The 14,548-nt window shown below is 40.4% G+C and overlaps 1 protein-coding gene across 1 annotated transcript in view; it reads left to right on the top strand.

Annotated features, from left to right (window-relative positions):
- The first annotated feature begins 86 nt into the window (after positions 1 to 86).
- SMYD3 (SET and MYND domain containing 3) overlaps positions 87 to 14,548 on the top strand; it is a 404,628-nt gene continuing 390,166 nt past the window's right edge. The window contains exon 1 of the mRNA XM_086878169.1: positions 87 to 6,115. Within this exon, the coding sequence (XP_086734295.1) occupies positions 5,664 to 6,115 (452 nt within the window). The 5' untranslated portion in view covers positions 87 to 5,663. The remainder of the gene's footprint in view (positions 6,116 to 14,548) is intronic.

The following is a 14,548-nucleotide window of genomic DNA, read 5'->3' on the forward strand; positions in this document are numbered from 1 at the left end:
CTTTAGTCTTTAATTTCTTTAATGTAATACATGCGGCAAAAAATTACTCAAAACCATATGCTATTAAAATTTTTTTTTTAGCTATAGTACTCCATACAGCAACCTGTTTCTAATTTATTTCTGTCTTACCATGTAATTCTTCTGTTCAACAATGCTGAGAGATTGTACTGTTTCTGTGTTCTATATTGCACCCTCTGGGAAGAGCTGTTGCAAAAAATACACTTCTTTAGCAAAGCACTGGTTTATAAAATGCCATTTTGGTGAAAGCTGAGCTATTTTCAGGCTGTGGGTAACAGTACTGCCTTAAACAATGCAAACAGAGAATTGTATTTCTTTAGCTTAGTGTGAGGTATAGATGTGATAAGCATTCATCTCTGTCTTCCTCCTGTCATTCTGGCTACAGATGAAAAATTAAGCAGTTTCAGTTCTCTCTGTTAGCAAGGCTGCAACTCTCTTTTGAAGCTGCTGCTGAGCTTTTTTAATGTTATGATGAAACTCCTGGAAAGGCTGAGGCTTAATTTGCAGTCTGTCTCAGAGCCTTGCTGGTGTTCTGGTGCAGGTTGTCAAGATTTGAGGCTTCCTTTCTGTTTACATCTCTGACTATTTCAGAGATAGTCATTGTTAATTGTCAGTTAATAGTAAATTTGCATTAACAGAAGTAACTGGTAACTGTCTTGTCTACTGGTGTACAAGACTGCTGTGTCTTTTGGGCTGATCCCCCCTGGTCTTTGAATCTAAACACCTCACTCTTGTTGCAGCAAGATGCCTTATACATCCAACATACCAGAAGTATTCTATACATAAACTGTAAGACCACTGCTGCCTAAATAAATTTCTTCAACTGTGTGCTGATAACATTTCAAACATGAACTGAAAAAAAAGAAAATTGTTTTGTTTTGATGCTGTTGGAAAGAAGCACTTAATGAGCCAATGCAGAGACTAACAGCAGGAGTCTGTAAGTGGAAGGAATATTGCATAACTGGAGACTTGAAATGAGATTTAATGCTCAACAGAAATGCATTTAATAATGCAGGCTAAATGTAAGCAATGTTTAGCCCTGATCACAAATGTGAGAGAGAAATGCCTGCTATTATAAAAATGATTTTAGTATTCATGGAAACGATGGAAAATGTGAAAATTACTATTGTATATGAAGAAATACACAAGGAATGAAAATTAAGTAGGTTTGTATATTTGATTAATTGATGCTATCCACTCAGTAATTCCTACTGGTGCAGGATTTTCGTTTTGGAGGATAATGTTGAACTTTCACTTCCCTTTCAAATTTTAAATTGTATATAAAGGCTTGTCATACATTTCTGTTATGATTTTTAACCAATACTGTACTATTTGGATTCTTTTCCTTTGCATAACTGCCTTTTTTTTTCCTCATGACTGATTTAATACATGAACCTCTCAAACACAAACCACATGTGATGCACTGTCCAGTAGAACACTTTTAAATGTTGCTCTCACTCTTCCAATTTTTTTGAGGAGCTGCCCAAAAATGGTGTTTGGCATTCCATATTAAAGCACCAATATATCATAGCTGGTATAGCAACTGTGACTTTGGAGATGCTAAGTCTTTTCTAGTGGCCCTCATCATTTGTGCCATCTGTCTGGGAAAGAAAATTATGACTGTGCCAGCAATTGCCTAAGCTTTTCCGACTTACCTATATTTAAATCATAACAAACACAAATAGAGACAGAAACAAACTTGGTCTAGTTAAAAAGAAATTATGACACTTGGAATTAGGAGGTCAGTTAAGTTGAACTCTATACTTGGTTCACTTTGGATCTAGAAGAAGGGTTTGTGACCTTGCAGTAATTAACCCAGTGGATGCTGTGATACGGGGTTGTTAAGGTGGAATGTGTCTGTACTGGCTACTAAACCTGTTCAGCATGGGACATTTTAATAATTAGAGCTAAGCCTTGCAGGCTAATGATAATGTTGATGGAAATATCAGCATAAAACCTGAGAAACAGATTGTGTGGCATAGTTCAGGATGTGCAAATGTGATAGGAAGAAACTGAGGCTTCCTGAGAATCATGTTGAATTCATTCTTTTGTCAGGCTGAACGAAATCTGTGGGGCTGCAGATTGAGAACTCCAACCTGAGCTTTGTATGACTTTAATTAGCAAAGCTATACCTTTCTTCTATAGACACTGAGAAAATGGAAGTAACAAGTAGCTTTTCTGAAAAGGACAAGTCAGTGGGAGATGTTTTTTCACTCACATTATATCCTTGTTTAGCAGCTATTGCATCTTTCCTTGTGTGGGCTGTTTAACTTGTCACTGCTAAAAATAGGCACGCTGACTGTCCCCAGCTGATAGAACACAACATGCAGCAAGAACATGAAGCCCAAGGGAAATTAGTTAAGATACACCAAATTAAATAGTTGATTACTCATAATGTAAGTCTTTAACCACTGATGTGGCTGATTTTATTGATATGACCCTAAATAGACAAACAGCTCTGAACTTCATAAGCCTACTTCTGTTGTTTGAAGGAAATTGATGTTTTTGAGGCAGGGAAGATACAAATAAAGTAGAATGGTGTGGATGTTGAATGTGAGACATCAGGCAGGTAGCACAGTGTCTGTGTGAAACTAAGTCACATAACTTTCTTACACTGGCTTGAGAAAATGTGGCCTGAGAAATTGTGAGGAGGAACTCAATCCTTGGAGAAGGAAAACCACCTTTGCAGGTGTTGTTTGTCTCCTTGTTGTTTACTTGCAAGAAACAGTTGAGGGGTGTTGTTCCTAACTGTGCAATGATGGTGATATATTGGTTTGGTGGCCAATGAAAGTTTTGCCTCTTCAGTTCCTTTCGGAACTGTCAATATAAACAGATCTTGAAAAATAAAACAGGGTCTCTTTTGCAAGTACGCTTGAGAATCTGTGTCATCACTGTCGGCGTTCCTAATACAGTGCGACAGAATGGTTTGGTAAATTTCCCAGTAAAAAATCAAAAGATAAAATCTGTGAATTTTATTATGAATTTGTGCTTAAAACACTTCTGCAGTAGTTTTTAATTTAACATTCTAGAATCAATTTTTCACTGCCACACCAACATTGAAAGTGAAGACATCTCTTCAAGAGATACGTGTTCATAAGAGATTTGTCTATACTTACAAGCTTTCAACTAATTAATTGATAGCTATTCTATGCTGTTAGTGACATAGATTTTGTACAATCCAAAATTTAACATTCTGTGTTTTGAGCCCAGAAAAAAAAAAAAAAATCCATTTTGTGCTGTGTTGTTTGGAATGGCTATTGCACATTCATGAGTAAGGAGCAGAATTTGAAATATTTCATTACTGTAGCTGTTTCTCTAAAATCACCTTGTAAAACATGCTGTCCTGAGATAGAAGAGCTAAAGCCCCATGACAGTGTCTCCTAGCAGTAAGGACGTATGACTAATTCAGCAGCATCAGCCACAATTAAGTGGTATTTCCTACAAAACTGCCCTCATTACGCTCCTCGACAGCTGCTTCTGTCCAGAATGTGTCATGCACTTCAAACAGCTGCTGAGAAGTCTGACCTGTTTAGGTCGGTGTATGACTTGGTCATATAAAAACACCATGCTGATAACAGGGATTAAATTCTACTAAATATATTCTTGGGCTAAATAAGCACTTACTGGGATACATAGCCCTAGAATCATTATGCTTTTGAGAAAATTCAGACTGATGATTCCAAAAACATCCAGGTTGGGCATTCCATTGATCACCATTGCTCAAAGACTGTTGAATGGCCCTCCTAGGCAGATTTGTCACTAACCTGTAGGTGTAGATATCCAGAATCAGTTCTTCAAGCCCTTCATACAGATGTCCAAATGTCCAACACTGCATAAAAATGCTGTGTTTGAAAGCTTATCTATACAGAAAATCTCTATTATTGCAATTGTTTTCATATCACTTGAAATGCAATGCCAGCTAAAAGCTGTTTTCAAGCTTCTGTGGCTTATTTCCTGTACAGTTTATGCCAAGCTGATGGAAGTGCTTTTCTTCAGGTATTCATACTTCAGATTTTCCTAGCGTAGCTGGGCTCTTCAAGGTTGTGATTTTATTTTGTTTGTGTGCCAGTGAGACAGAAGACTGACATTCCCTCAGATGTGTTTTGTACTTTGCAAGGTTTTTTTTTTTTGTTACTGGACATATAAGTGAGGAAACCTGTCAAGAAAAACTGAGAAAAAAATGAAAATTGCATCTGGCATTATATATTTATATTAGCTCTTCCCTGAGTGCACTTTTTGTGGTTCATGGTTAGGCCATTAGGTTCATGCTTTTTGTATGACCACTGATTTCTTAAATGTATCCACTAATGGAGGTAGATGTTAACTTCTGTTATTACTGAGCTTGTTTTTGGTACAGGTTTTGGGTGATGCCTGCTTAGAAACTAAAACAGCATAGACAGGAAAATGCAGAATATTTAATAGGTGAAGAAGTAAAGCATACATGCCAAATAGAGAGCTAATTGCCTAGCATTTTAATAACTACTAAGGTTAATTATTGAGAAACTCACATTATCACTGTAATTTCACACATTTAAAAATTTTGTTTGAAGAGCTAAAGATAAGCATAGTAACATGCGTAATGATTTCACTAACAGCTAGATTGCTGTCAGTTATTTTTGTAATAAATTACATCATTGCAGCATTAAGCAAATGTCAAAAGATATTTTTCTGTGAGAATCTTCTGGCTTTAGGTACCTTGGCTCTCCCTAGTAGAAGTGTTGCCATTCTTCATTACCTTGTTGCAACTTGGATGAAAACAATTGCAGACTGAAATAAAAATTTCTGAGAAAGAAACTGAGTGGTTTTCAGCGCTGCACAGCTGCTCAACAGAACTGGTAAGTCTATGTCTCAGTGTTCTTTGACGGCATGAATCAACACTCCTTTCCAAAATACAAGCCCTACCTCCCTCTATAGGCGTGATAAGGAAAACCAGACAAAGTCGATCTGCAGTTTAGCACATTTAGCTTGCATCATGTGTGTAATCTCATAAATGACTGAAAGTTATGGAGACGCATACAGAAAGCATTTATTTCACTGGCTTTGAGCACCAACATTCCAGATTAATGCTCTTAGTTAATTCTGCAAGTGTTTTGCTTTTTACATTGTCATTTATCTGGTTCCTCTAAGTCATAGCTCTGACAAAAAGTAATCTGGTGTATGAGGTGCATTCTCAGTGACAAACATCGCCAGAGCTTAGGCGCCCAGCAGCCACTGGCCCGGTCATATTTCTTTGTATTCTGATCACAGTGAGAGCCAGAAACACATCCAGATGCCAGCTCGTAATTGTCCATTTCGGGGATGCCTTTTGACCAAATCATAATCATACCCTTTCCTTTGTAAACCAAACTGTTTAATATTTTATGTATAAGTATCTAAAGTAAGGCTGATAGGAGGATGCAGCCAGGCTCTGCTCACTGGTGCTAAGCAACAGGACAGGATGCAACGGGCAGAAACTGATGCACAGAAGTTCCACCTGAACATGAAGAGTTTCATTAATGTGTAGGTGACTGAGCACTGGAGCAGATTGTCCAGAGAGGCTGTGGAGTCCGCCTGACTAGCAATATTCAGGAACCGTCTGGATGCAGCCCTGTGGAATGTGCCACGTGCCCTGGGATGGCCCTGCTTGAGCAGGGAAGTCCCACCAGATGACGCACTGTAGTCCCTTCCAACCCGACCCGCTCTGGGATTCTGCGATACGCATTAAGTGCCTCTACAGGCGAAGGGCTGCCCTACGCCCCTCAGCGCGGCTGTGCCATGCTGGCCCGGGTCACACCGAGCCGGGCCCCGTCCCCGCGGGCCCGGCCCCAGCCCGCCGGAGGGGCCGCCCCTCCCGCGCTTGCCCAGATTTAAGATGGCGGCGGCAGCGCCCGGTCACGTGCCGGCGGGCGGGGCGGCCCGCGCTCTTCTCTCTCGGTGGCGGCGCGCGCGGCAGGATGGAGTCTGCGGCGCTGGAGCGCTTCCAGAGCCCGGGCAAGGGCAGCGGCCTCCGCTCCCGCCGCAGGGTACGGCCCGGAGAGCTGCTCTACCGCGACGAGCCTTTCGCCTACGTCCCCAGCAAGGAGCAGCTGGGCAGCGTGTGCGAGCGCTGCCTGCGCAGGTACTGGCGGGAACGCGCCGCCACCGCCCCCGCCCGGGCAGCGCCGCCCCTTCCGCCGGGGCGGGGCCGCGCCGCGCCGTCCCTGCCGGGCCGGGGGCCGCGGCCCGGGGAGGAGCCGGCCGTGCTCGGCAGAGCGGGATGGGAAGGGGTACATACTGCGGAGAGGAGCCGGCTGTGCCGGGTTCCGCGGCTATGCGCTGCCAGGGCTGAGCTGTGAGGCTTGCCGCTTCCTGCCGCTCTGTTTAACTGGGGGCTTTTTCTTTTAAACGGCTTTCTTAAACGCCATTTAAAGATGTCGCCTCTTCCCGGGCGCGGGGAGCTCCTGGGGAGGTTTTCCCGGCTGGCAGGGGGCGGCAGTGCCGGCGTGGTGCCGCTTTTTGTCGCCGGGCTGGCGGTGCTGGGAGGCTCCAGCCTCCGCTCAGCTCCTGCCGAGTCCGGCCGGGGCAGAAGGGAGCTGTGCCCCGGGCGCTGGCAGAGCTGGGGAGGAACCAGCCCTCATGAAATAGGCAGCGGGCGGTGGTGGGGTTTCGTGTCGCCTGCCCAGGTTTGTCCCGCTGAAGAGCACGTGGCTTTGAGACATGCCTTAAATGAGTTCCTGCCTTCCCCCCTCAAATCCTTACAAGTGGAAACGGACAGACACATAGCAACTTTCTGTGTTTGTTTAGAAGAATACAAAACTGTTTTCTAACCTCGAGCGGTTTTCCGGAAAGCTGGATTGTGGTAGAGCTGTTACAGGAACATCTGTATATTAATACCTGAAACATACTGCTAGATAAGCCAAACCCGTCTTCTTCACCCCAAGACGTAAAGAAGAGAGGAGAAAATTCGATACTGCTGGCTTTTCTTTTTTAGGTTTTTGCTTTGATTTGATTTTTGTTAGGGCTTTTTTTTTAATTTTTTTATTTTTTTTAATGCAGGGGAAGGAGCTTATTCTGAAAATAATTGATGTTCTGTTTGTTGAAACAGCCCAGGTGATTTCCTTCATCTCCTTTACAGGGCATCTCAACTTCTATTTAAAGATACGAGAATGTGGTTTTCATTTAATCAAAGAAAAAGCTGACAATGTGTTCCAGATGATGCTTGCATCTTACTTCAGCATATTGAAAAAAACCCCAACCAAAGCAAAAACCCAACAAACGCTCCTCCAAAAAAACCCTCAAATAAACACCAAACTCAAAAGATTTTTAGCTGTTACACCTGTGAAGTCTGACTTGTGACATCAGAGTCCTTTGGGGTGATGACTGAACGTTTTCCACTTATAGTTGTGAGAAGCTGCAGACTTCAGAAGACAGGCTGAGTGCAGCAGCAGGTGGAATAAAAGTGAATCTGAGGTGCTTGGATGTAGACGTGTAACCAGGGCATGTTTTGTTGGGAGAAGTAATGGTATTACCGACTTGTTATATCACGAGAGGTTATTAATTTGTGGGTTTGTTTTTTTTTTTTCAATATAGTGATAGTTTTTGCAATTTCTGTATAGTGATAGAAGTTAAATAAAAAAAAGTAAATAAGGAAGTCAAAAATGTATTTCTACCAGTCAGTCTTCATTTTCAAAATATTCTGTGGCTAGACAGAATTTATAAAGCAAGACTGTCCAAGCTGACATGTATCTAATTAAAGGAGATATATACATTCATACAGAGATTTCTTTTTTAAAAAAAATATTTATTTATTTGTAATGTATAGAAATTGGGAAAACGGTGAAGTACTGATAAACTGTGATGTGAAATAGAACTTTTTCATCATTTTTGATTTGATCTGGTTGAATCTGGTGTGGCATTTGTTCAAAGTGAGGTATCAGAAAAATGTAACTGGCTCTCTTCCAGACTACAGAAAAGTCACATTGTCCACTACTGTTCCTGTTTTTCACTCTGGTCTTTAGGTGGCAGTACAGGAACACAGATTAAAAAAAAAAACCCAACTGTTATTAACGTTGATTTAGTGTTTTAGCAGTCCTTTTGTATATGCAATCAGTGTTTGAGGCTTTACACTGATGTGTAATTTTTTACGTGCTTTTGTCTCTTGACTTGTGAGTGTTGTTTGATGCAGTTTTGGGCTGTAAGGGAAGTGCTGGGTGAGCCAGAGGATGGGTAGTGAAGTGCAGAGTTATCTTCCTTCTGGACTGCCTGCTGAGAGGCAACTTGGTCTTGCTAGGATTTGGGGTCATAGGCTTGTAATGGTGCTGACTTATTCTGTGACCTTGGCCAAGCTCCTACAGCAAGGGTCTGATGTACCAAAGCAGGGTAAGGCTGGCGTTGGGGCCAATTTTCTGCTCTGTTTTAGAAAGGAAAGCTCAGTATTTCTGCTTAGTCTTATCTCAGTTAAAGTGAATATTATTGTGGATTTAAAGTGCTGAAGTATTTCTATACAAGGTATAGAAATAGAAATACATATAATAGCTGCACACACACATATATATATATATACATATATAGGGGTGTGTGTGTATATATATACATATATATATACACACACTTAACGCATCTAATGGTAGAAAGATTAACAACCCTTCCTTATCTTACTGGGCTGTTGGTATTGTTTTTATAATGACAATAAATTTTTCAGTCATTGTTAGGTCTACGTTGTATGTAGAGCAGATGGCAGATTTTTGTCACTGTCTCCCCGTTTTTTGATTTCTTCTTACTTCAAATACAACCCTGTATTCTCTAGTGAAGAGTTCATGTTGTTTTTTTGTACAAGGCTGGGCTAAAATGCTCTGCTGTACATGGTTTAGTATGATAATGTAGCTGTTTGAGTGGTATTCTGTTAGTAATTATAAAAAATACTGTCCTGAAATAGGATGCATAATAAAGATTTGTTCTGAAATAAAAATTTTGATAGAACGTTTACAGTGTGTTTTTTTGTGGAAGCAGTGTCTTGGGAGAACATCGTGCATTGCATGATGGTAGGTTTTTTGCAAGTGTATCTGTAGTGTGACAAAATTTGAATGGTCAGCATTTTTCCCAACAATTTCCTGGGGAAAGCAACAGAAAAGACTTACTTTCTCTTACTAATTAAAAGGTTTCTTTATGTCATTTTTCATGCTTTAATACCTCTTTAATGTTGGCCTGACTCTCAGATTTTGAATTGAAAGTATACCCAGCCCGTTATACATTGGGAAATGAATGTCAGTCGTATCTCTGGTGTTTATTTGCTTTTCACAAAACATTTCTGTGATGTCTTGTAGTTACAAGAATCCACTGCAAGAAAATTTAAGTCCTAGTTGATACTTAGGAGCAAGCAAAAGGACTTTATAGAATCCAAGTCTCGAAAAAAGAGGCAACACCATCCTATTTCAAAATGCTATACCATTAATGCCTTTAAGGGAAATTAATAAAGAAAGTAATGAATATATATAGACTATGTAGTAAAGGGCATTAATGTTTCTTGTTTGGGCAAGGTCAGAGGTTCAGGCTCTGCAAGTAGGTTAAGAAGAATGATTGTATTTTTGAATGACTGATGTGGTGCCGGAGCCGGCTAGCTCTCCCTCTGCCCTGCGTTGGGAGTGGGACACAGCTCGGCAGCAGGATGACCCGAGGTGTGGCTTAGAGCAAAGCTCTATGGCACTTTTGGATGGTCAGGTGCAGTGTGGAGGCAAGAATGAGGGGAGGCCTTTTGTATGGGTTTTGAAGATTGGTTTAATCTTCAAAGGAACCAGGGACAAAAGACAGGGGTTATACGCTATGCGACATCTTATATACGGGGGAGGAGTAAGGGGAGGATACAGATCATGAACCAATAGGGAAGCCCTAGGGGAGGAGTTTATGGTGGAGCTTACAATACATGAATCAATGGGAAAGCTTGGGGGGCAGGAACAGTTAACAAAATCCAATGGAACGTCAAATACAATATGATTGACAGGGAGGATTCCAGAACAAAGGGTTGGTACTAAGTAAGAGTGACGGGGGGATCTGGATAAAGAGGTAGGGTCACAATGACTGTCAGGGAAGGCACTGGAAAAAGGGGTTGGGGTACAATGATTGATGGCAGTAGGGAGGAGGGTACAACTTGGAAGAAACCAACATCAGAAGGGGAAAACAGAACAAACCATTTGTGCAACAGATCTCAAACTTATTAAAAACACATCACCACAAATGACTACAAGTTTTCTAAGCATATTTAGAAAGACAAAAAACATTAAAGCCAGGAGTGGTGATAAGCTAGATGTGACAGCAAACATTATTGCAATATGGGAAATATAACCAAGCCTGAATAGTTGGGTAATTATGGGGTACTAAACATAGGCCAGTAATTGTGTGTTCCTTGCTTGATTTCACCTGACTTAAAAATAGACAAATGGAAACACCTTTACATTCAGGACTGTGCATTCAGTCCTGTGTCTTCAGCATTGACACACTCTTAAATTGTCTGCAGCACTATTATTATTATTATTATTATTGTTACTACTACTGTTATGACAGTAGTTATGACTGCTACTTTTATGACACTGTTATTTTATCACCATGAAAGTTGGCATACCACTGTTAAAGTGTGGAGTGTCAAAGTTAGTGGCAGCCCCAAGGTACAAAAATACCATTAAGTTTTAACCATGGTATGCATATTTTAAGTAGAGAGAAGCAGGATTTGAAGTGGTTGTGATTGCGTGATCCTTCCTATCTCTGTTACTGTGGCTTAGAGCTGTGTGGTTCTGCCTGAGGACAACTAGTAGATAACTGTTCATATTGTATAACTTTCATATTGCAGCAGGGAGGTCAAGAAGGGAGAGGAGCTCATTATTTTGGCTCTTTAGCAATGGAAGTTTCTCCATGAAGGTTCTGTCACTCGCCAATAAAGCTAGGATGCTTTCTTAAAAAAGAGTGTCTCTTTTGGCATGGCATCCGAGTTCTGCTACTTCTAGCTTTGCTGGAGGATTTGGTACAAGCTAATGGATGCTCTTTTGTTATGTGATGTTTAACATATATGAGGCTTCCAGTAATGCACAAGGCTATAAAATCTACGCTGCCTCCTTATTTATATCTAAAAACTACTCTGTTGCTTGTTAATACAGAAATAGCTTTAAATTTAGGCTAATTTCTTGAAAACATCCTGTTTTGTTGCTCTAAGTGTTCCTAGTATGTATATATATTGTTCTACAGGAATTCTAAAGTGTGGAAAATTAATATTTGATGATACATTCTTTGTCTTTTAACTTTCCATCAAAAAGGATAGTTAAGTACTATAGTTCTTTAGATATTAAACAATATCCATGTTTTATTGTTTGTTTGTATAAAAAGGTATTTTGTTTTTTTTCCCCTCCTGTAGAATATTATATTTCCATGGTTGTTTATAAAATGGAACAACAGTGTTTTTAAAATTCCTTAAACATATGTAAGAACATAATTCTTAGACTTATGACATAAATGAATAAAGTTTGTCACCATGACTTGGAGCCATGTCAATAAGGTTTTTAAAATGAGAGATGTATGGTATGTTTGGTGTCCCTTCAGTGCCAGTCAAAATTCTAGACAGAGTTCCAGTAGTTTTCAAGATGCATAACTTCTTATGGAGGAGAGGAATATGAAGAAAAAATCTTCCTAACCACAGTGTGACTATTAGGAGCAGGTATGTTTTTGTGCTTCCAGGACAGGATAATCCTGGGAATAACATGCTATAATTTGATGGAGCATCCTGACAGGAGTGAAATTGCAGCACTGACTCTTGATGTACCTGAAGTGTGAAGAGCAAAGCAGGTCAAACAAAATTGTATTTGAGACAGAAGCTATACAAAGTATCATAATTTCAGGTTCTGTGTAAATTTCTGAGAATGTTTCTGAAGACCTGAGAATTTGAACACCATGATCACCACCAGTAACATTTCTCTCTGTAGCTGAATGACAGCCTAAAAAAAGGCAGCGTTTTCCTTAGAAGAGACTCTTCGTCCTCCATCTCAACTTGCTCCCATAGTGTTGAAGCAACTTTCTGAAAAGCAGTATAGAAATGCTTTTTTCTTTGCCCTTGTGCCAGCTGCAGCCATAGAAGTGGTTTTCAGATGCTGTCCCATGCTACCAGGAAAATCTTCTGCAATAGAGAGGGAAGACATAGACTGTGCTTTCCTGCAGTGTCTTGTCCAGAGAAGGTCTGTAGCAGAAATTACTCTTGCAGTCTCCATCTCCCATTCCTTCTGTTTGGAGAAGAGGCTGGGAATAAAGGTTGAAGTGGGGTGAAGAAAGAAGCTCTGGCATTCAGGATAGCATTCATAAGTTGTCCAGGGCTGCCTATTGATTTCGTTTACTTCCCTCACAGCACCCTTTTTAGTGTGGTCAGGAGTTTCATGTGTTACTGTTAGGAATATCTCTTGGTAGGTGTTTTTGACCGACTGTTTATTTATCCTGGGGGTTTGTTTTGAGCATGTAATTCAGGTTGGCTGTAAACTCTTCTTTCATTGCATAGTATTTTGGTCTTCAGTGCCTCCTCACTGCTTTGGATACTATGGTCTTGCTTTAGGTAATGTATGGGTCACTGTTAATGTCCTTCTCCCCTTCCTCCCCTGCCTTGTGGTCTTGAAACTGTTGTTCATGTCTGTTACTGCTGCCAACCTGGCTCTGCTCCTGTTAATAACAGGAAAAAGAGTGGCATTGTTAAAAATAAATTCTCGCAGGTCAAGAGTTTTGATTGCCATGCCTGTCACTTATGGAAAATGAAAATTTTAGACATGCTTTAAAGGGCCCTAAAGCTATTAGCATGTTGGGGTTTTGTGTATACAATTTTCATGCATATCCTGCTCTGTAATTTAAAAAGTATTGTATAAAAATTGTCCTGTCAAGCTGTGACTGACCATTTAAGTTGTAGTCGTCTTGTTGATTTTACTCAATTTAAGTTTTACTGTGTATCCGCAATCCACACCTGATAGTATATTTCTTTTCTGCATGGAGCAGTCCCTAATATTAATGTTTTAAAATATTAATGTGCTCTGTATAAATACTATTTGCTTGTGGTTATTGATAAAATGATGAAAGTTTATGATTTAAGTTTGTGGATTGGATTGTCTTTAATATGCATTTCCTTAGGTTGAACAGTAATTGTGCAAGTACAAAATTATAATCAGCACTAGAAGGGAAAATATGACTGATTAAAATATGGTAACCTCTAGCTAATGTATCAGCACAATTAGTTCCAGATATTTCCCAAAGAAAGGTTTTAATTATGTGTAAGTTGCTCAAAGTTTTGTACTGCATTAGAAATTTATTGTTTAAATTTTTTAAGAACTGTTACTGATATTTTGTGCATGAGTATTGGAATTATTTATTAGTGATTACTTCCACTGTGGCTGTCCTCAAAAACCACTCTGTGCTGTTCCCTGCATGGTGTATGGAATGATGCTGTTTTCCCTTGAAGAATCTTGTCTTCAGAACCAGTTGCAGCAGTTGTTTTGAATTATCCAAAATTAGATGGGAGAGGCTGCAAGACTTTTCTGCATGTCTCTCTGCCCCAGCCATCCATGTTTTGAAGTGGGTTATGGATCTGCATGACAACTTAGCCTGATGTGCTGGCTAGGAGCTGCTGAAAGTCCAGGCGTTCTTACTGGCTCTCCCGAGTCCTTGCTCTCTTTCCTGCATGCACCTTCTGCTTCTCATTTGGCACTTTGCTGCTCGTATGACTTATGCCACACTAGTGCAGAGAAATAAAAGAAAAGATACTCTACCAAAATAGAAAAGTCTTAGTGCCCTTGAATGAGCTTATTGCTGGGGGAACAGAGCTGAAGGCCACTGGATGGGAGTCAAGGTCTGATGGTCAGGGCTGTGATGTCTGGTAGTAGCTGGCCTTTAGTCTGCTGTAGCTGTAGCTGAAACTCTAAGAAGGACAGTTAGAGGAATTTCTGAGCTCTTATGGACTTCTCTTTAGGAGAAGCAGGGCTTTCAGGTGTGCCATGATTGACTGGCTTGTTATTGTTGACAGCAGTTTTTTCTTGTAGTCCAGCCTAGTCCTGGACTGTGAGACCCCACCCTCATTTCTTTACCAAGGCATGTTTCAGTCATATTTTCCTTCCTCAGAAGCATATCCTAGCTTCACTATAGCAGAAGAAACAGTGTAGACATTTGCACTTGTTCCTTACTACAAAGAAAATATTTTTCTTTCGCTGAAGTCTTGGTTCCATGGGAGTTTATCAACTTTTCTGACTTAATTTTTGAAACTGATTTTACTGATTTAGAGATCTGTGCTTATTTCCAGCAATCACAATTCTCAGTGCCTCTGTGGCTGACTGGGAGTTTTTATTTGGAGGCAAAGTGAATGTTTTGAATCATTCCCAAGGGTGTCCTGATGACTGCAGGGTTGTTGTAAGGCAGCACAATTGGTTGAACACCACTAATTCCTATGCTAACTCAAGCTGCAATCCCCTATTCATGCAATATTTAGCTTTCCTATTTATCATCATAACTGCTAGCTGCCTTCAGCTTAGGGCTTGCTTTGCTGTTAATTTCATTGTTCAAGTTTAAG

Source organism: Cyanistes caeruleus, chromosome 2, assembly GCF_971803275.1.
Source record: "Cyanistes caeruleus chromosome 2, bCyaCae1.hap1.1, whole genome shotgun sequence".
Lineage (NCBI taxonomy): Eukaryota > Metazoa > Chordata > Aves > Passeriformes > Paridae > Cyanistes > Cyanistes caeruleus.